General features: G+C 38.8%; 1 protein-coding gene across 4 annotated transcripts in view; it reads right to left on the reverse strand.

The window, feature by feature from the left end:
- RFT1 (RFT1 glycolipid translocator homolog) overlaps positions 1 to 19,581 on the reverse strand; it is a 28,674-nt gene extending 9,093 nt beyond the window's left edge. Inside the window, exons 1-9 of one of the 4 annotated variants that reach the window (XM_081848236.1) lie at positions 19,313 to 19,565; positions 16,326 to 16,411; positions 15,332 to 15,448; positions 13,690 to 13,879; positions 13,058 to 13,159; positions 11,735 to 11,869; positions 8,778 to 8,856; positions 2,015 to 2,065; positions 694 to 824 (exon numbers count right to left, since the gene is read on the reverse strand). In XM_081848236.1, the coding sequence (XP_081704362.1) occupies positions 694 to 824; positions 2,015 to 2,065; positions 8,778 to 8,856; positions 11,735 to 11,869; positions 13,058 to 13,159; positions 13,690 to 13,879; positions 15,332 to 15,448; positions 16,326 to 16,411; positions 19,313 to 19,396 (975 nt within the window). In that variant the 5' untranslated portion in view covers positions 19,397 to 19,565. Of the gene's footprint in view, positions 1 to 693; positions 825 to 2,014; positions 2,066 to 8,777; positions 8,857 to 11,734; positions 11,870 to 13,057; positions 13,160 to 13,689; positions 13,880 to 15,331; positions 15,449 to 16,325; positions 16,412 to 19,312 lie in introns of all 4 variants that reach the window. The other 3 variants (XM_081848239.1, XM_081848237.1, XM_081848238.1) reach the window with 3 other exon arrangements.
- Positions 19,582 to 22,355: the final 2,774 nt, after the last annotated feature.

The following is a 22,355-nucleotide window of genomic DNA, read 5'->3' on the forward strand; positions in this document are numbered from 1 at the left end:
ACACACCAGGACCACAGAATTATTTAAATTTACTGGTTTGTACTCAACCAACATTTAATTTCAACAGTTCTACTGTGAGTAGATATTCGCTGAATACAACCCATTATTTTTATTTATTTATTTCAACATGCATACTCGTTCTATGATAAATCTTACTCAAGGCTACTTATGAAGAAAAAAAGTATTAAAGACCATTCTTAAAAAATGAAACAAATAAGACAACAGCTATAATCTTATCATCTATTTATCTCTGATAATGCCTGCACAATTAACTTTTATTCTCACTTCATCCCCCATAATTATCTGTGAAGCCTAGTATTTTGAAAGGATTTTATCCAATGGTACCCTGATAACAGAAAACTTATTGGTTTAGAGGAGGCTTCTGTCAGCAGAAAACAAAAGGTTTCCCCCCCATATATTCACCCTCCCCTCTGCAGCCCCCATCACTTCCCCAAATCTGGTAGAGAGGACCCATCGGGACAGTGTGGGATGTTTTGGAAGTGAAGAAAAGGGGCAAGCAGGTGAAAATAGCATTCTCCCCATCAACAACATTGGCTCTAACCCCAGGAATTATTCTATTTGTGTAAAATGCCCAGTGAAAGTTGGCATATACTTATTTTAAATCAGTAAACGATATTTATCCTTCGCTTTAAATGTACATTTTCAGACTACTGAACAATAAGACTAATTTACCTGTTTTTGAAACCTGGTATCTTTTCCACGTTCCAGAACCTTAGCAAAGTAAACATAAAAACTCTCCTCTATTGGCAAAAATATAAATCGAGCCGTCAGAGAACCAAGGTTGTTCACTATGTCATACACTCCTTTATAAATAAACAGAAACATCTAATTAAGTGTTTAATAGTAAAATTATTGCTTGGTTTAAAAGAAGGAGGGGAAAAAATTAAATGGATGCAGAACTTAAGGCAACCGTTCCAGTACAAACATTTCTGCTTGCTCAACGGAACAATTTCCCCACTCTTCCCCTCCCCCATGCATTGTTTTGAGGGTTCTCCTGGCCCTCCAGAGTGGAGTTGAGGGTGGTGTGAAGGGTGCATGGGGGTAGAATGGTGGAAAGTCCTATTGCACTAGCAAGAGTCCTTGTGCTGGCTTCCACTAGCACAGGGGTGTCCAAGAGGTCAATCTACCGGTCAATCGCGGGGTGCCCTTGGTCGATCCAACAACTTTGGCTCATCCTCCCCCCAAATAGCTCAACAACTTTGATGAAGCTTTTCCAAAAAAAGCTCAACAATGGATAGATCACTGCCAGTTTCTTGGAAGTTGGACAGCCCTGCACTAGCAGAAGAGGTAAATCACTTTTAAAGTTCCAAACATAATTAAATGCATTTCCATATTCAAATTAAAAAGAAAGCTGCCGCCTTTGCACTTATTTTATAGCCATTCATCTGCAGACTTACCACATTTCTAAATGAATGTGGAATCAGATTACCATTTACTGGCCTTATTCACATGAATAAACTGTGGTTTAAAGGAGAGCATGAAAGCATGCTGGTTGGTGCAAACAAACCACAGTAACAGTTACAGATAGGTAGCCGTGTTGGTCTGCCATGGTCAAAACAAAATAAAAAAATTCCTTCCAGTAGCACCTTAAAGACCAACTGAGTTAGTTCTAGGTATGAGCTTTCGTGTGCATGCACACTTCTTCAGATACCTTCTTCAGGTATCTGAAGAAAAAAAGCTCAACAATGGATAGATCACTGCCAGTTTCTTGGAAGTTGGACAGCCCTGCACTAGCAGAAGAGGTAAATCACTTTTAAAGTTCCAAACATAATTAAATGCATTTCCATATTCAAATTAAAAAGAAAGCTGTACTTCTTCAGGTATCTGAAGAAGTGTGCATGCACACGAAAGCTCATACCTAGAACTAACTCAGTTGGTCTTTAAGGTGCTACTGGAAGGAATTTTTTTATTTTGTTTAAACCACAGTAAGTAAGCCAAGAACGCTTCTTCCAATTTCAAGAACCAAGGTAATATAAAAAAATGTCTTGCTTACCCTGGTCTCCGAAATTTAACACGTTCAGGAACGTCATGACATACCGTTCACCTACAAAAGTAATACTTAATATTAGTATTTATTTATCTTTCCATTATACTTACAAGCGGCTGCACAACAAGAAACTTCAAACTTATCCTGAGCACAAGAGATGTCGGACCCAGTGACTGCTATTCAGTATCACAAAATCAAAGAGCTGGTAGCCATCTTGGAGGTCATTTACTCCCAGCTTGCTCAATGCAGAATCTGCAGCGCAGGATAGCACTATGCTGAATCTTGTATTCCAATTTCTCGAAAATTTCCTTTCTCCTGCGAAAGAGGCTTCCATTTTTTTTCTGCATCGTTCTCAAGGTACTTCAGAATTTTTTTAGGATTTTTGTAGATTTCTCCAGGATTCTGAAGCCTCCATTTCCTGACCCCAAAATATCTCATAGGAGACGTTACCACATGATATCTTCCCCATAGCTTTTAACTGACACTTGTGAAGCTGGGGAGGTTAGCTGCAGAGATCAGTACACTTCCTGATTTTGTCTTTAATGGAAGAGCTTCCTCTAATCTTAAAAAAAAAAAATCTCTCTGTACTGATTATTTCTTTAGAAGTAAAAAAGGCATCACTTTAAAAACAAACAAACAGTTTTCAGGCACACAGTAGGCAGTCTCCCCACCCGCTTGCTCTTAGAAGGAAGCCCAGCTGTGGAAATCAAATGAACTTTTAGGAAGTACAGGCACTTGAGAAGGCTGCAAAATATAGAATGGTTACATTATGCTCAGATTAAAGAAGTTTTTAAAAATGATAAAAAGTTAGGGTTCCAGGTGGAGAAATCGAAGTTAGAAACTGAATTGTTAGAACCAAAGACTAAGGTTCTATCTAGAATGTATAACTTGCTGTTAAAATGGAATACACAAGACGAAATGGTTAAATCGGCTATGATAAAATGGGCACAGGACATTGGGCATAACATTATGTTTGAGGACTGGGAAAGGTTGTGGACCACTGGGCTGAACTTCACCGCATGTAATGCTCTGAAGGAAAATGTTATGAAAATGATATATAGATGGTACATGACCCCAGTTAAACTTGCTAAAATATACCATTCGTCTGATAATAAATGTTGGAAATGTAAAGAAAATGAAGGAACATTCTTTCACCTCTGGTGGACATGCCCTAAGGTGAAGGTCTTCTGGGAAATGATATATAATGAACTGAAAAAGGTATTTAAGTATACCTTCACAAAGAAACCAGAGGCCTTCCTCCTGGGTATTGTCGGCCAGAAGGTGTTAAAGAAGGATCGAACATTTTTCATGTATGCAACAACGGCAGCAAGGATTCTTATCGCAAAAAACTGGAAAACTCAAGATCTACCCACACTGGAAGAGTGGCAGATGCAGCTGATGGACTATATGCAACTGGCCGAGATGACCGGCAGAATCCGTGATCTGGGAGAAGAGAAGATGGAGGAAGACTGGGAGAAATTCAAAATGTATTTACAAAAACATTGTAATTTGGTTGAATCTTAAGAAGGATGCTGGATTATAAAAAACTGCTCACCACTAAATTAGATCTAAATTTGATGATAAGTGAGACTAAAGAAAATATAAAATTTTTTGGGAAGAAGTGCTAGATTATATTTGAATGAATGGACATGAGATTGAAAACAAGTTGATAATTTGTGTGGAAAAAATTTTAACAATGCAAATGGGAGCGGGAGACGTGAGGGAGTCCAAAGAAGTGATGAAATTGTTATGACAGAAATAAGATTGTTTATTATGTGTGCATTTATATTTTAAAATCTTAATAAATATTTATAAAAAAAATATAGAATGAAAGGACGGATGCTAATAAAACACACCTTGACCATCTCAGAAGATAGATACCTGCAACAAAAAACCTGTGTTCTACCCGTAAGGATTTATCTCCCTTTTCTTTTCTTTTCTTTTCTTTTCTTTTCTTTTCTTTTCTTTTCTTTTCTTTTCTTTTCTTTTGTTTATTTTTTTCAAATCTACTTTACTAAACCTTCTTAATATAATTTTCAAATGCAGTTCCTTCTCTTATTAATTGGTGGAGAATTGTTTTTAAAAGGAGGATTTTTCAGTAGGATGCAACTGCAGCATCCTTGAAAGATAACTATCTAGTTTCTGCATAATTATCTCCAGTATAGGAGAGTTCACCACCTCCTAAGGCAGTGGGTTCCCCTGTCAAAGAGCTCTTACCATTAGAAGACTTTTTCTAATGCTTTGCCAAAATCTGCTTCTCAGCAGTTCCATCCCTGCATTTGTTACAGCCCTGCATTTTGGAGCAATAGATATTTGTAAACGTATTGCTAACCGCGTAAGGAAATAAAAGAAGTTGAAAAATAAGATCTAAGCAAAGTGAATAATGTAACGACTTTACTATGACAAAACTTCTGAAGCTGTGGAACTAGAACCCTAGGAATGATCTGAGAGGTATCTCAGGTGATAGATACTTGAGAGGGGAAAGGGAGGGAGAGACAGCTTTTGTTAGAGACATCTGATCAATTATTATTTCAACATCAGCTCAGAGCCAAGTCCAATAATGATTATGAGCTGCTAATAAATTTTTACCGAAGGTTACAAGTGCCAATTGTACAATTTTTGGTCCATATGAATAAAGAGATATTATATACATACCATGTCATCATTTCACCATAGTGACACAATTCCACTAAGCATTCAGTGCATATCAGAATATTTTTTTTTTAAATAATTTTTATTAATTTTACAACACAAACAAAAAACAAACAAACATAACACGACTTCCCCATACCTCCCCTTCACTGCATCCTTGTTTTAAAATTTTTTAGCAATCCTTCATCCATTTTTATATTTAATTCTCTTTAAAAATTTTCTTAATCTTAAATTTTTACAGCTGTAATTCTTTATATCAAATCCCTTGACATCTTAACATTCCGAAATTTTACAACAGTTTTTAAGATAAATTTTAAATTTTTCCCAGTCCTCTTCCACTGTCTCTCTCCTCTGGTCACGAATTCTGCCGGTCATCTCTGCCAGTCCCATAAATTCAGTCACCTTGGTCTGCCATTCTTCCAGAGTAGGTAGTTCTTTAGTCTTCCAATACTTTGCCAAGAGAATTCTTGCTGCTGTTGTTGCATACATAAAAAATGTTCTATCTTTCTTTGGAATCATTTGGCCTACCATGCCCAAGAGAAAAGCCTCCGGTTTCTTTACAAATGTCCACTTAAGGATTTTCTTAATTTCATTATAGATCATTTCCCAGTAGGCCTTAATCTTCGGGCAGGTCCACCAAAGATGATAAAAAGTTCCTTCGCATTCATTACACTTCCAACAGTTGTTATTGGGCAAATGATATATCTTTGCAAGCTTGACTGGGGTCATGTACCATCTATAGATCATTTTCATTATATTCTCTTTTAAGGCACTACATGCCGTGAATTTAATACCTGTGGTCCATAACTGCTCCCAGTCAGCAAACATAATATCATGACCAATGTCTTGTGCCCACTTAATCATAGCTGATTTGACCGTTTCATCCTGTGTGTTCCATTTTAGCAGCAGATTATACATTCTAGACAGATTCTTAGTATTGGGTTCTAACAATTCTGTTTCTAGCTTTGACCTCTCCTTCTGGAATCCTAGTTTCCTGTCCTGCTTAAATGTCTCATTAATCTGGTAATAATGTAACCAGTCTCGGACTTTAGGTTTTAATTTCTCAAAACTCTGTAGTTTCAACTTTTCACCATCATATTCTATAATTTCACAATATTTTGGCCAGTCTGAATCCATGTTCAGTCTTTTTACCGCCTTAGCTTCCATTGGTGACAACCACCTGGGGGTTTTACTCTCCAACAAATCTTTATATCGATTCCATACATTATACAGTGCTTTCCTGACAATATGGTTTTTAAAGTTTCTATGAACCTTTACCTTGTCATACCATAAGTATGCATGCCAACCAAAGTTGTTATCGTAGCCTTCCAGATCCAAGATATCTGTATTCTCAAGAAGTAGCCATTGTTTCAGCCAGCAAAAAGCTGCTGCTTCATAATAAAGTCTTAAGTCCGGCAGGGCGAAGCCCCCTCTATCCTTTGCATCAGTCAAAATCTTAAATTTTATTCTGGGCTTTTTGCCCTGCCAGACAAATTTAGATATATCTTTCTGCCACTTCTTGAAACAGTCCATCTTGTCTAAAATTTGCAGTGTCTGGAACAAAAATAACAATCTCGGCAATACATTCATCTTGATAGCAGCAATTCGGCCTAACAAGGAAAGTCTCAGCCTAGACCATATATCAAAATCTTTCTTCACTTCCAACCAACATTTCTCATAATTATCTTTGAATAGGTTCACGTTCTTAGATGTTAAATTCACCCCCAGATATTTCACTCTTTTTGCAATTTCCAAACCGGTTTCTCTTTGGAAACTATCTTTTTCCCCCATCGTTAGATTTTTTTTCCAGCACCTTTGTCTTATGTTTATTTAATTTAAAACCTGCTACTTGACCAAATATTTCAATTAATTCCAGAACTCTTTTTGTACTGGCTTCTGGCTGTTGCAATGTCAAAACTAGGTCATCTGCAAATGCTCTTAACTTATAATGTTTAGTTCCGACCTGTATTCCTTTAACCAGCTGGTCCCTTCTAATCATATTCAGGAAAACCTCCAGTACCGATATAAACAATAGGGGGGATATTGGGCATCCCTGTCGTGTCCCTTTCTCAATTGGGATCTCGTCCATGACCATACCATTTACAATTAGTTTAGCCTTTTGCTCAGAATATATTGCACCTATACCGTTTTCAAAATTTTGGCCTACCCCCATCCCTTGAAGATTCCTCTTCATAAAGCTCCAGCAAATATTGTCAAAGGCTTTCTCTGCATCCACAAAAATCAACACAGCTTTTCTATTTATGTCAGTTTCCAAAAGTTCCAAAATGTCTATAATGTTCCTCACATTATCTGACATTTGTCTGCCTGGTAGAAAGCCTGTTTGGTCCCTGTGAATCTCCTCTAACAAAACTTTTTTAAATCTTTTTGCTAAAATGTCTGCAAAAATTTTGTAATCCACATTCAAAAGTGATATAGGGCGGTAGTTCTTAACTTGATGTTTCTCAGTTTCTGTCTTCGGTATAAGTGAGATGAATGCTTCCTTCCACGATTCGGGAGCCTTTTTCCCCTCCAAGATTTGGTTACAAACTTCTTTCAATGGTTGTACTAACCATTCCTTCAATGCTTTGTAGTATCTCGCGGTTAGCCCATCTGGTCCTGGTGATTTCCCTAGTTGCATATCCTGAATGGCACCCTCTATTTCTTGATCTGTAATTTTCTCATTCAAACTCCTTCTGTTTTTTTCCGAAATTTTTGGCAGGCCGTGTTTTTCAATAAATTCTTCTATCTCTTGTTCATTCTTTGGCCCTTGTTTATACAGTTTCTTGAAAAAACTTTGAAAACAATTACTTATCTCATTTGGTTTATTAATAAACTTCCCATCTACTTCGAGTGATGTCACCGTATTCAGCTTTTGTCTCTTTTTCAATTGCCATGACAGTAGCTTCCCACATTTATCTGCTGACTCGAAGGTCTTTTGCCTCATTTGTTTTATTTTCCATTCTATTTCCTGATTCATCAGTTCCATATATTGTGTTTGATGAAACTTTATTTCTCTTAAAATCTCATGAGACTTAGGTTTAGATCTAAGTTTCTTCTCCCCTTCTTTTATTAGGTTCCAAATTTTCTCTTTCCTCTCATTCTGTTTTTTCCTCTTTATTGAATTCTGTTGTATTAGGAAGCCACGCATCACGGCTTTGCTTGCGTCCCAAATTACTCTTTTTTCGACATCTGATCTCAAATTTATCTCGAAGTAATCTTTAAGTGTCTTTTGGGCCTTTTTACAAATTGCTTCATCTCCAAAAAGGGTGTCATTCATTCTCCATCTAAAGGTTCCAGCTGTTGTCAGTCTCATTTCCATCTTCACAGCATTATGGTCGGAACAGGTTTTTGGGCAAATTTCTGTTTTTTTAACCCTTGATGCCAGATTACTAGAAATCCATATTTGGTCGATTCTAGTCCATGTCATTTTTGCTTCAGAGAAAAAAGTCCCTTCCCTTTCCAGAGGGTTCCTAGTTCTCCAAATGTCAATCAAGTCCATAGTGTCAGTCAGTTCAAAGAAAGTCTTTGGTAGTCTTCCATCCTTAGATATTACTTGTCTTTGGGCCTTGTCCATGTTTGTGGAAACAACTCCATTCATATCGCCAATCATTATACTTGAGAGGGGAAAGGGAGGGAGAGACAGCTTTTGTTAGAGACATCTGATCAATTATTATTTCAACATCAGCTCAGAGCCAAGTCCAATAATGATTATGAGCTGCTAATAAATTTTTACCGAAGGTTACAAGTGCCAATTGTACAATTTTTGGTCCATATGAATAAAGAGATATTATATACATACCATGTCATCATTTCACCATAGTGACACAGTTCCACTAAGCATTCAGTGCATATCGGAATATTTAACAATGAAACCACAGCATGAAGGACTAAGGAGAAAACCCAAAGTAAGTATATGCCTCCCTAAATATTTTATCTACAACTTTCACATTCCAATGAATATGCAAAACCAAATTGGTATCTTTCAACAACAAACACGTTTCTCCTAGCTGTCTAAGCCCAAGCTATAAAAACAAACAATTCTGGAAACCGGAAAATATTGGGGGTAGGTGTTTGCAGAGAGAGGCTAAATTGATGTTGAAGAGGCTGTCATACTCACCCTCTGTTAAAACTTGCTTCAAGAATGATTGCTTAAAGAAACTCCAAGTCAATTTAGCCTCTTCCCAGTTAACAAATTCCTGAAAGTTAAATAGATACAAAATTACTGTGAAGTATTGAAGGAATTAATACTCCTAAGACATCAATATGACTAGTAAACTGTGTACAACATGCACGTAATACTATCTATTGCTGGTTCACACAGGTGAACAACCTTGACATGGCACCCTGAGACGTATTCTAGGTGAAAGGATTATGTTGAAATGGATTCACATATAAATTCCTATCATGATTTCTACAGTCACAGCACTTTGGGAGATGCTACATCACGGCAACTGCAGCAGAACTGCATCCATGGAGCATCAGTTCATACAATACTATCATCCGTGAGAACTCTGTAACTGGCTACTCAGAATTACAAACCCAATAACCTTTTGGTACTCTGCTCAGGGCTGTACAAGTTTCATGTAGCCCACGGGTTGTTACACTGTGGCCCTCCAGGCTGCCACAAAATTCCCTGCACAATTAGGGCAGGCGATAGCTAACCGCCACAAAGACATGGTTGGTTCAGCTCCAACACCAGAGCTCCATCATCCAAATCAGACACAGCATACATTTTTGCACCAAGAATACAAACAAAAAATTCACTTGACTTTGTAGATAGGAACAGTTACATACTCCTCAAGCACATATCTCAGAACAGCAAGCTTCAGCTTTCTGATAAGCAAAGCAGACAGACATTTGTAAGACAAGGCCTTTTGAAGTGAAAGGTATTTAAATTATTTCAGTTGCCTAATTATACCTTGATGCCATGGCAGGATGCAAAAAATTATTGATATTAAAGTCTGCTCAAAGTGGTTTCTAGCCAAGTATGCTTTTCGAAATGATAATTGCTTGTTGGTATTTGATCACTCTCAATATTTTTGTGACCATTAAGCTTTACTCTGAAAAACAGTTTCGATGAAGCTTGCATTTTATATCAACTGTAATTGAGTAAGTACATGAAAGGGAGAAGCATGCAATTATTAGAAATATTATTTGCAGAAAGAAAAAAGGCAAATTGTTGCTATTTAGAGTTCTGACTGATAAACTTTCTGCTGCATTATATTATAGATCTGGTTAGGTACAATTAATCTTATAACTAATCAAATATTAAATTCAAGAATACAATCTAATATGCTATGTAAACCTGTACTCTCATTCTCTTATTCTGAACTGCAATTAATATTTTGCTAGTAAAGTAATCCAGGCAGCTTGGTCTCAGAAATGTATTCTTATAAATACTCATCATAAATATTTCCGTACAGAATATGGAAATTCCTCCTTATGTTATGGCGACTGCACTGTTAGTTTCCTTCACAAGTATGTAAGCTGTTTTTCAAAATTCCTAACAGAACAACCAAAGCAGCTATACTTCACTGCCATTTAAGCTAATTTATGCTTTTGCATAAAAGTCAAGTGTGCTGCTTTTTATCACAATACAGTGTTAATATTTTCTTTCACTTCCCTGCAATACCATCCCCACTAAGGAAGATTTAGCTAGGATCAGCTATAGACAAAAGCGGGTCAGCTATATCTACTGTGCTATGAGACAAGAATAGTCTCTGGAGATTTAAATGTAATACTTTGGTTATGTAAATAGGAATTCTATGGAGAAAAATTTTAAATCTAATATTAGAGTAGCTGAAACTGTATTCTTACTTAATAAGGCTGGTTTACAGTAGTTCATTCCACCTCAGCCCTTTCCTCTCTGAAATATTTCAGAGTAGTTTTACAAACTTTATGCAAACCAAGCAATGTCAAGTTCCATTAAAGTTAGGTCTGTTTTCACCTTAATATATTCAATGATACAGAGGCTGAAAAATGGGACCTTTATTTCTTTTCATGCATGGATTTCTTAACTATATTAAATTTAATCTCTGCTCCACAATTTATTGAATGTATTGTGCACCAGATGAGTCAGCATCTTCAATTCATGCAAGTCGTCTTTTATAAATGTATCTGGCACATATAATCAAAATACTGGGGATAATACTGTATTTCTATAGCTGAAATATTAATTTAAGCATAAAGGTTTGTAAAGCTCCTTTTGAGATAATATTTTGGCTTAACGTAATGGAGTAAAAACATGTATATAGAAAAACCTTATTTCATCCAGAGTGTTGGCTTCTTTTAAACATTTTTGCTTTGACTCACAGAAATAATGTATTATTATGGAATTTGTCAGAAGAAATTACACTACCTGTGGTAAAATGGCAGCAAGATATAGCAAAAGATGTAGGGAAATCAAAATAGCCACTATATCCAACATTCTAAGAAAACATTTTAAAAACGACAATTACATGGAACTTTAATATCTAGAGAAATTTGGAAATATAAATGCATATATTTAAAAGCTATGCTATGCTAAAAAGAAGACCATACAAAGTGAAAATACACACTAATATAAATTATGTAGAGACTTATAAATGTAATGCAAGAAATACTGGGATCCACACATGTTTTTGTTAAATTATAAATTTTGTTAAAATCCACACATTTTTGTTAAATTATATATATGAAATTGTGAGTAGCTGGTGAACAGAGGCTACTCTATTGGAAATAGAAATATACCGGAATAATAGCTTCTAAATGAAAGTCAGAAAGTCTGTCTATAGACTATTTGAGGGGGGGTTTCCTACTTTTCTATAATTTGAGGGGGGGGGTTCCACTTTTCTATAACTGGTGCTACATTCAGAAATGGATTTGTTGTATGAATGAAAGCAACAACCGGGGAAATGCAATTAAAGAGACTTTGAAAATGGCAGCATGCCCCTGATTTGATTGCCACTAAGCAAGCCACCTATAATGAGATTCACTATAAGAATTAACTTGGGACAATGGCTGTACATGATCATCATATTTTCTTGTGTCAAAATTATGGATAGTTGGTTTTTAACATAAAGCTGTTTTACTTACCCCATCTTGTCCAAAATTAGGTAAAACAGATATCATACGAGTAACTGGAAATGATTTTTTGGTTGCTTCAGGAGAACCCAGAAACATCATGAAATACATTATATAGCACAAAACCAGAACGCTGGTATATAGAAGCTGCAAGAACAAAACCTCATTAGCTACACAGCATACCATTTATTGCAGCATTTCCACTTCAGCAACAAAATAAATACCAGTAAAATTCAATTGCCAAGTACTCAGCTCCAGTTCAGACATGATGGCAGCTCCCAGGCTTAAGGCCTCACAGCGCTGGCACTGTTTGCATGAACCAGCGCCTCCATGTGGGGATTGCCTAAACTGCAATTGCAGTGGGCCTTTTTCAGACTGCTGGAACTGCAGAAACCTCATCAACAGAACACAGGTGACTGTGCAGTTCTCTCAAGGCCTTTAAGGACGTGCAGTCCTAAATCAAAGCACTGAGATACAAGCAGTTGTAGAGGAGCTTAACATGCTGTTGACTGTTATTACAAAGATGCTCAAGGAACAATCTGGTATTATGATGCTCAGTTTATGTATTGCAATTCATAGAATCATAGAATTGTACCCTGAGTATCAGCTAGTCCAAATCCCTGCATTGCAAGAATATGTAGCTGTCCCATACGGAGATCGAACCTGCGACCTTGGCATAATCAGCACCATGCTCTAACCAGCTGAGCTATCCAGGCTCTGTAGTTACTTCTTGCACTTTTATCCTTACCATTAATCTAAATTAATACAATTAAGAAAATTCTCAAAAATTAGAGCCAGGGTTTTCATGAGTTCTATTTCAAGTTCATTCCTGATCCTTTCCACACCAGTTTTTGTGGGGGACTTAAATGGACCAGAAAAAGGTCAATTGCTTATAGTTTTTTCCTCCTAAATTAACAACACAATTCTATATATGTCTACTCAGTTCACTGGGGCTTACGCCAAAGTATGCAAGTAAAGCGTTGAAGCCTAACAGTCCAAAATAATATTTTCTTTATATGCTTAACTGAAATACAACTGACTTTAAACTGATCTACCCAACAGCCTTATGAACCATGTATAATGGGTCGATTTTAAGTAAACATCTGTTGAATAAAAGTGCATTTGTGTATGACTATGCCCCTAATCTGACGTTATCTTAAGCTAGCCTAATATTGGGATACAGGTACTAATAGTGTGGACTGCAACATTGCTTTTATCCATGAAAAACTGAAGGGACCAAAGCATGGAAGCTATAGCAAAAATAATGATAATTTCTTCAACTAAAATTATTATATCAGATCAAAGAGACAATAGTAAAAATTGCAGAAATCATACCTGGGCCAAAGAAAAGATATAAAGCCCCCAGTGAGGATACGTAACTACTAAAATAACTGTCAAAAAGCATTTGCAGATGATTGAGAGACTTTCAGCAATTACCTACAAAGAATATACAAAAAGCATGTTAGACATAGACACTATGTTCCTAATGGTAATTCTTACATGTGTTGGCTTCAAAAATCCTGTGATCAGATTTTGCATTTCAAACATCTTTAAGAATGTTTAATTGTAATAGTGACAAATAGTCTCTGCAATTAAGCCTATTTTCATAAGAGGTAAAGTTTAGTATGGCATGTACAAGCCATACTTAAGCTGCTGAGCAAGGTTTGAATACAACACTAAACCATGGTTAAATAAACCATGGTTTAGCATTGTGTGCAAGTCAGACAAATTATTTATATCAGCTCCTAAATCAATACTTAATACAAGACAATGAAAAAAATGTTTTGTTGTTGTACATCACGCTCTCCAAATTTAGAGTGAAACTAGCTCTTTTTAAAAAACAAACACTAAACAGCTTTTTTAAAAAAAAGATTCACTGCTTCATTCATCAGTCCATATAAATATATATATATATGTCACATTAATAAAAACCCAAACAAGAACAATGCTGCATACATTTTACTAACCTTTAGCCTTACAAATAAGTGTACTTGGGCTAAAACCCAAAAAGGTTCACCTAGAAGTTCAATTACAGCGGAAAGACCAAAGGCAACCACTCCAAAGTTGTAGTAAGGAACAGCATTTTCATCAGGAACTTCAAGTATATCTAGCCAGACCCAGCCCAGGAATACAGACCAACACACGCCCAAGGGGACTCTATGAAAGTTGAAAAGATGAGTCCTTTAGACAGAATTACATGTTGTCCTTTTCTCTGCAATTTTTATAAATGAGCTGGTTTTGCAAGCCAGGAGGCCAAATAAAATCAACATCAAAAATATGTGCATCTGTTTTCTATACATCTGTATTTATAGGCTACTTCTAAGTTACTTACACTACCCCTTAGAATGCATGGGAAATTCATCAGCCATCTTATTATTTATACCCCGCCCATCTGGCTGGGTTGCCCCAGCCACTCTGGGCGGCTTCCAACAAACATAAAAACACCATAAAACATAAAAAACTTTCTGATACAAATACCCAATTCCTCAAGAAATCTACACTTTTCCATTTGATATACCCCCAACCACTACATCGATCTAGGGCAGCTTTCTGCACACCGACTTAGAAGCTACATCAATCCCCAGCTGTGTTTCATGTAGACATGGTAGTTAATATATGCATTAGATTCTCATGAAACAAGAGTTAGATCCCCAGAAACGCAGCACCGCAGATAAGCTCAAATATTTCATTTGCAGTTTAGATAGGTACTGAGTTATTTACCGATAAGTATTCCATTTTCTGGGGACTGGGTAGCGCTGTGGGTTAAACCACAGAGCCTAGGACTTGCCAATCAGAAGGTCGGCAGTTCGAATCCCCGCGACGGGGTGAGCTCCTGTTGTTCGGTCCCTGCTCCTGCTAACCTAGCAGTTCGGAAGCATGTCAAAGTGCAAGTAGATAAATAGGTACCGCTCCGGCGGGAAGGTAAACGGCGTTTCCGTGCGCTGCTCTGGATCACCAGAAGCGGCACAGTCATGCTGGCCACCTGACCCGGAAGCTGTACGCCGGCTACCTCGGCCAGTAAAGCGAGATGAACGCCGCAACCCCAGAGTCGGCCATGACTGGACCTAATGGTCAGGGGTCCCTTTACCTTTACCTTTATTCCATTTTCTACCTTAACTAAACCAAAAAAACTAAACTGCTTACTCTTTTATTCATTCATGGTTTGAAAGCAAGAGGCTGCCTTACCTTTTCAAAAGTACACGTAAAACTCAGATAAATTAAACAGGCACTTCAAAAGGATTTAACCTTTCTGAGATTATCAGAAGTGCTACAAACTGAAACTAGGATGGCCACCTGTCATTCCAGGCATCCTACCTGTTCCCTTAAAATGTAGGGAGCCAAATGAGCCAATGTATCCTATATTACTTCACTGCCTGCTGTAGAATAAAGCTTCCTACAGCAAGTGGAGCATCTGCTTTGAATCTTTGAAAATGCAAGTATGAGCTCCAGGATGACAGGTGAAACCCTTGCCAGAGAAAATAAATTAGGATGGTAGTTTTTTGTTTTTACTATGTACTTAGACATAAGAGGAGAAATGGGGGAAGGGTTAACTGAGTGAGCTAATGAGAGTAATTAATTTGAGGATTCCAATGTCTTATTTAAACATACATTGTCCACAAAAGATTAAATGTTTTGGTCCAGTTTCTCCTTGTACTTCCACTCAGACAAGCTCTTCGGAATGCCTCTCTGGCTAAGAAAACAACTGTAGAATAAAGCAGCATCAGCCTAAACGTTTTAAAAAAGGAAAATGAGTAATTTCAGTACAAGATGAACTGTCAACGAGACAAAAACTTCCAATAATAAACAGCACAGAAGGTTGGGTTAACCAACCAATCCAAATTTTGTTTGTCCCCTTATAAGTGGTTGGGGGCAGAGAATGCCAACACTTACAGTAACATATCACCAAATGCAAAACTATACTGCTGCCTCAGACAGACAAATGTTTCAGCAGTATATTTTGTATCAATTATTTTTTATATGTTAACATTGCTATTGGCATTGTTATAACAGTACCATCAAGATAAGAACAGTACAGCATGCAAGCAACTTCAATATTTCATTTCACTGCTAGCAAAAAGAAAAGAAAAACCAGAGAACTTTGCAGTCCAGAAGACAGATGAGATTTTCAATAAAAATAGATATATGTTTCAAAACTCACATTTGGTGGAATTGGAATGCCCGCCCCAGAAGAACACCATGAGAATATAATAAAAATCAGAGAGGTACACACCACACATCATATTTCAAGAAAGACTAAAAATTACTGAATCTCCACCCAAGTCATAAACTAGTGCATAAACACAGCACTCTCAATAGTACTATAGATTTGCATACTAGAGGATGGAAATTCATTTGTCCAAGAAACCAAATCACAAATTCAAATTTGCATTTAGACAACACAGCAGACATTAGTTCAACGAAACCATTCAAAATGTCTCTCTGCAGCATCCCTGCCAAGCAAAAAGTTAAGTGGAGTAATTTACTTTGTCACTGCCAAGGTTTAAAAAGAAATCAAACAGAACAGAATATAATGAAACAAACTGCCGTAATTTGGAATCATGAATCACGCATACCTTAAAAGAAACAGATTACTATTTATTACCTTACATTCACAATGCCAATGATTTCCTTTGAAACATATCGTAGGGTAAAAGCGTTTAACCCAAATGTAATTAGGCGGAACAGTATCTGTAAAAAAAATTAAAAAATAGAGTGAAACAGGAAATAGAATCATAGAATCATAGAATCATAGAGTTGGAAGAGACCACAAGGGCCATTGAGTCCAACCCCCTGCTAAGCAGGAAACACCATCAGAGCACTCCTGACATATGGTTGTCAAGCCTCTGCTTAAAGACCTCCAAAGAAGGAGACTCCACCACACTCCTTGGCAGCAAATTCCACTGTCAAACAGCTCTTACTTACTGACAAATAAATTTCCACCAGCTTTCAACTCATGTAAGCAAAATCAGATTCAAGGAGCAACTTACTAATTATGTAAACTGGAAGTCTTGAATACAAATTTCACCTCAGCCATACTCACTAAGGCTGCAATATGATAGATTTACACTAGGCCCACTGAAGTTAACACAGCTTACTTCTTGGCCTGTATAGCATTGTAGTATTATACTCCTAACTGCAGTTATGTGAAAGCAAGCCCAGCTGAACAGAATGAAGCTAACTTCTATTTTCTTTAGTATTAAATGACTAGTACTTATAATAAACTTCGAATTTATCATTTGTAGTGTGCAATACTTAATTGCAATATATATGGAATCTTTAAATATTTTCATTATTGTTGCTTTTATACTAGTTGCTCAACTTATCTGGATCCTGGTTATTCAGCTAGCTGGCAAACCATTCCCTTCTTCAATGCCATTGTTTGCTTCCCATCTGCAAATTTGTAGACCAATCCCTTACAGTATTTGTAGCTTTACCTATCATTTTTATATATGCAGATTGTTTCTGCCCTCGGTTTTCTCTTCTATGACATTCACGGGATTCCTCACCATAGTTCACACAAAAGACTAAACCATGGTTTAGCAGGAAGAAGACAAGCCATCAGGAGCATGACAAAGCTTTGCTCTTACACACTTCCACTCTCCATCTGCCAATTTAGCTTTCCTTTAAAAGACTCTCAAACCAAGGGTTATGAAGTTGGCTTCTTAAACAAAGATGGTTTGTTTGAAACCAAGCTCTGGTTCATAGGTAACACTAAGTGAAGATTCTTCAAAACCAAACTAAAATCAAAATTCATCCTCCCAGCCACATGGGAGGGAGCGGGACATGATCCACAACTTTAAATCATGATTTAGCATTTCATGTGAACTTGGCTCTGTCTTCCCATGCTCCAACCTAGAGTATAACCAGCAGCATAACTCAAACTTAGGAAAACATAGACACCTTTTCTCTTGTATAATAATTTTGAGCATGGGAAGACAGCCATGTAGACTACACAACTACAAAGATTCTATGCAGGTTCCTCTCAGTACCATGCTAGGCAGGACACTTAGATCATCACTTGAAAGTACATCAGGGTTTCTTTGATTTTAATTTAGAGCAGGTGAGGAAAGAACAGATTTTCTCAGGACTGAAGAGTGTAGGGAGAAATGTGTTCCTTCCCTGTCCAGCAACAATCCCAGTGAAAATCCACCGGATGCCATTAGTCCTGGGGGAAATGGTCTCCACTGTGTGCATATATATGGTTGTGACCTGAGGCTTCTAAAACCACATTCCTGAAATGGAAGTCACTTTATTATTGCACTCATATCCCAACTTTCATTCAAGGAGTTCAAAGTGATGTGCGTGGCTCTCCTTATTAACATCATAACAACCTTGTAAGGTAGGTCTGGCTGAGAGGTGACTTAAGTCAAGGTCACCCAGTGAGCGTTATTGGCCTAGTGGGAATTTGAACCTAGGTCTTACTCAGACACAGGGAACCAAACACTAAATAAACAATCTATTTATGCTGAGACATACAGAAAGCAAAGAACGCAAACATGAATATAAGGAACAGTCCTAAAATCACATGATTTTGTGTTGTTGATAAACAGCTCTCTCCTATGCACATATTCTGCCACAAGTCACAAATTATTTGAAGCAATTAACTGAATCGCATGAACTCACAGCTTTCTGAATTTATTCCAACAACTAAATACTGGGCATTGCTGGGGAATTGATGCTCAGGAACATTTTGCAAATACTACTTATTCCTAGAGAAGGCACTTTTGTGAAAGATGCTCCGAAATACACGTGAAGGAGACTGCACAAACCCCATGTATAGAACATGTCCATACTATACATGTGTGTACTTGTACAGGGACACCAACAGTCCAATAGACTATTGGGAAGCCAATAGTCCTGTTCACATTTGGTGAAGAACACTCATGACAATGAGGTACAGAGACAATACTATCTGAGGAGACCCAATTGGGTCCGGCTCCAAAAAAATGCATGCCTCATATTCTTCCATGACCACAAATGCAAATGGAAAGCAAATGTGTGGATCCTACGCAGGATCATACAAGGGACTTCTAGTCCAACCCCCTGCCAGGAATCCTCTTCCCAATGTGGGGCTTAAACCCAGGACCATGAGATTAAGAGTCTCATGCTCTACCAGAGTGTTTCTCAAACTCGAGGACCCAGCTGTTGTTGCACTACAACTCCCATCATCCCTAGCTGGCTGCGCCAGCGGTCCGGGATGATGGGAGCTGAGGTCCAAAAACAGCTGAGTCTACCCACTGAGCAAGGTAATGTGCCATCGCCGGCGAAGGGTCTTTTCTGCGAGGGAATAAAGAGATGTGGATGTCTCTCTCACACGCACATCTAATAGTTTGGAGCTGGAAACAGGTGACAGGGTGCAAAAGCAAGCAAGCAAACCAAATGCAACCAAGCCACAGGGGTGGCCAGTGAGTCCGTTGCGCAAACCTCTTGCAGGGAGGAGGCAAGCAATTCAAACTGCGGGAAGAGGCATCCCTGACTGGGTCGAGAGGGCGTTTCTGCAAACGAGTCACCGAAGAGAAGCCAGGGAAAGGGACGAGGCTAGGGCTGAGCGAGCACCGCCTCGCCTCCGTCCTCTGCCACGACGGATACCTGCAAGAGGGCGCTGGAAGAGGCCAGCCGGCTGGTCTGCCGAAGCACGTCCTCAGAGCCCATCTTTGCCTTTGCCGCCTCCATCTCCTCCCTGCCACAGACAAGCCCTCCGCCGCCGCCTCAGCTGGCGCGTGCATAAGGGGAAGGCGCTCCCGCGGCCCCGCCAGCCTCTTTTCCTCCCTTCCTCTTCCTCTCTCCCTGTCCTGCTACCCGGCGAGCGCCGCTTCCCAGTCAGAGGGCGAAGCCCAACATGGCTCCTCCCCGTCGCGCTCCGAGCGCGTCAGCCCAAAAGGGGAGGACGAGAAAGAGGCGGCCGCTCGGCTTAGTTGCAGCTACGACGAGCTGGGATGGGGTGAGGCAGGAATGCTCTGCCTGCTGCTCGTCTTCCATAACTGGGGAATACGAGGAGCCACGCTGGCAAAGCTGGAAATGAGCCCCCCCTCCACGCCCCATCTTTCTGAAGGCTCTTGGAGCGCAAAAAGCCCGTGTAGCGCCTCTCCCTCCACGCTGTGCCGGTGCTTTCTGGCACGGGAGGACGGCTGGGCAACCTTTCTCTGCCTCACCACAGTTTCGGGGCGGGGGTCAAGTTGTTTGCCAGTTCCCTGCTCGTTCTGTATTTCCTTATCGAACACACAAGTGCAGGTGCAGCCGGGTTAAGGAGCAGGGATTTATTTGAACAGCCTTGCACCCCCAAGTGACTGCCAGTCATCCGTATGGAGAGGGTCGGGAGTTTAGTATTGCAAGGTGCCCTGATAATGTGGCTGAAAGACCCAGGGTTCATGTTTCCTTTTGGAAATGAGGCACAGCAGCGACTGTGGTGCCTTTATGATACATGGTTTATTTACACTATATGCAACCTGAACCTAAGAGGGAGGAGTTCACAGCATTAACGTCCCAAAAGTCTCTTGTTTTTTCCATATGCAACCCTTAAATGTTGTTTTTGTTTAGTCGTGTCCGACTCTTCGTAACCCCATGGACCAGAGCACACCAGGCACTCCTGTCTTCCACTGCCTCCCGCAGTTTGGTCAAACTCGTGCTGGTAGCTTTGAGAACACTATCCAACCATCTCGTCCTCTGTCCCCTTCTCCTTGTGCCCTCCATCTTTCCCAACATCAACTTCTCCTTGTGCCCTTCATCTTTCCCAACATCAGGGTCTTTTCCAGGGAGTGTTCTCTTCTCATGAGGTGGCCAAAGTATTGGAGCCTCAGCTTCACGATCTGTCCTTCCAGTGAGCACTCATAGCTGATTTCCTTAAGAATAAATGTATGTTTAGTCAATTGTTCAGTCAGACTTGGTCCCATGTTAACTGATATCTTCATGTTAACTCGCTATCTCTACAATGTAACCGTTTTTGTGTTTTTTTAATGATCAATATTTTTCTCCGGCTATAGTATTGATTTCCATGGGAATGAAATTATTACTATCACATTTTTAATGTAGAGAACGCCATCACCCTGCAGCAAAGACTTTGCTTGATTGCATTTGTGGAATAGCTCCACTGCATGTGAACCTCTACCCTGAATGCTGGTACTTGTGGTTAAAAGAACGGATCTAAATGATGTGATGCTAGCACCCAATACCAAGATAAAGGTCTACCAGGCTTGTCTGTTGAGGACACTGCTTTATGGAAGCAAGCTGTGGGCAACTTACCCACGAGGAGCGACGCATCAATGCCTTCCATAGGTGCTGTGACAGGACGATTTTGGGCACCCCCAGAGGTGCTCTCCCAAGCCCACATTCCCAGTATGTCCACTCTTCTTTCTCAGTGACATCTACACTAGCTTGGTCACATACACAGAATGGAAGAATCTAATGGTAAGCAAGAATTAGCTTAGCAGTTAGGACTTTTTGTGTGTTTGGATGTCACACTATGCTAAACTGGTGACTTTGTGTTTTGTTTTCCTACTCGCTAAAGGAGGGAGCAAGGCAGAAGTGCTCAGGCTGCATTAACTAGCACAGCATGACTTAATAAACCTTACCTTCTGGCTTAGCGTAATAGGTAGAAATGGTCACAACAGATAGTTTAATGGAAAAAAACCTGTGACATCTAAAGCTATTGGTGCTAAGAGCAAATGTACTTTTATGATCACTGATTTATAGTCCTGTATCACATCATACACTTTCTAAAAGTACAGGGGGGGAAATGTATAATAAGATAAATGAATAACTGGAACAGTTAAGAACTTAAATTCACTTCTTTCAGTTGGCATTAAGGGGTCTTTTCCTCAACATGTTTTTATCTGTTGGATCCACTAGATGGCAAGCCTTCCTCAAGGCAATGAGTAGGAAAAATTGCTGCCTCAGTCTTATTTCAACCTTGTATCCTAGCATCATCTTTTCTTTTGTGACCATCTATCATATCATTGTAATTGTGTTTTATTTTGAAATTGTGTTTTAACTAAATGCAACAACCTGTAAATGGGAAAGTTGTAGTATGGGGCATGGGTCCTTTTGCATTTCAGCAGAGAGGACATTCCACAACATGTAATGAATTTGTGCCTCATATCCAAAACTAGCATCATGAACAGCCTGTGTTATTCCATGCTGACACCTTGTAAAGGATTTGTGGTTTATTTTTCCATCTCATCATGGCCAGTGTATAAAGAATTCTGCTTAGGCTACAAACCATGCGTGATAACACTTCTTGGTGGCCACTCCCAGACTTTGGAACACCTTTCCTAGAGAAGTTAGACTGGCTCCTTCTTTGTTATCCTTCCTTCAGCAGAAGAAGACTTTCTTTTTCCAACAGCCTTTTGGGAACTGACCATATTTAAGGTAAGGGATGGTACTGTGATGTTTTTATTGTAGTGACCTGGATGATGTTTTAATATATTTAATATTAATATAATATAATAAATATTGGGGGGTGTTTAATTGTTTTTAATGATGGTTTCACACACCCCATGTTTTTAGCTGTTTCTGTTTTGTCTGTAAGCCACATTGAGTGCCTGTAAGTGAAAAAGGCAGGCTATAAATAAATATTTTTATAATTAATAATAGCCCAGAGAAAACTAGCTCTGCCTGGTAGTACAGCCACCACCCC

This window comes from Podarcis erhardii (genome assembly GCF_964252035.2).
Source record: "Podarcis erhardii genome assembly, chromosome: 2".
NCBI classification, from domain to species: domain Eukaryota; kingdom Metazoa; phylum Chordata; class Lepidosauria; order Squamata; family Lacertidae; genus Podarcis; species Podarcis erhardii.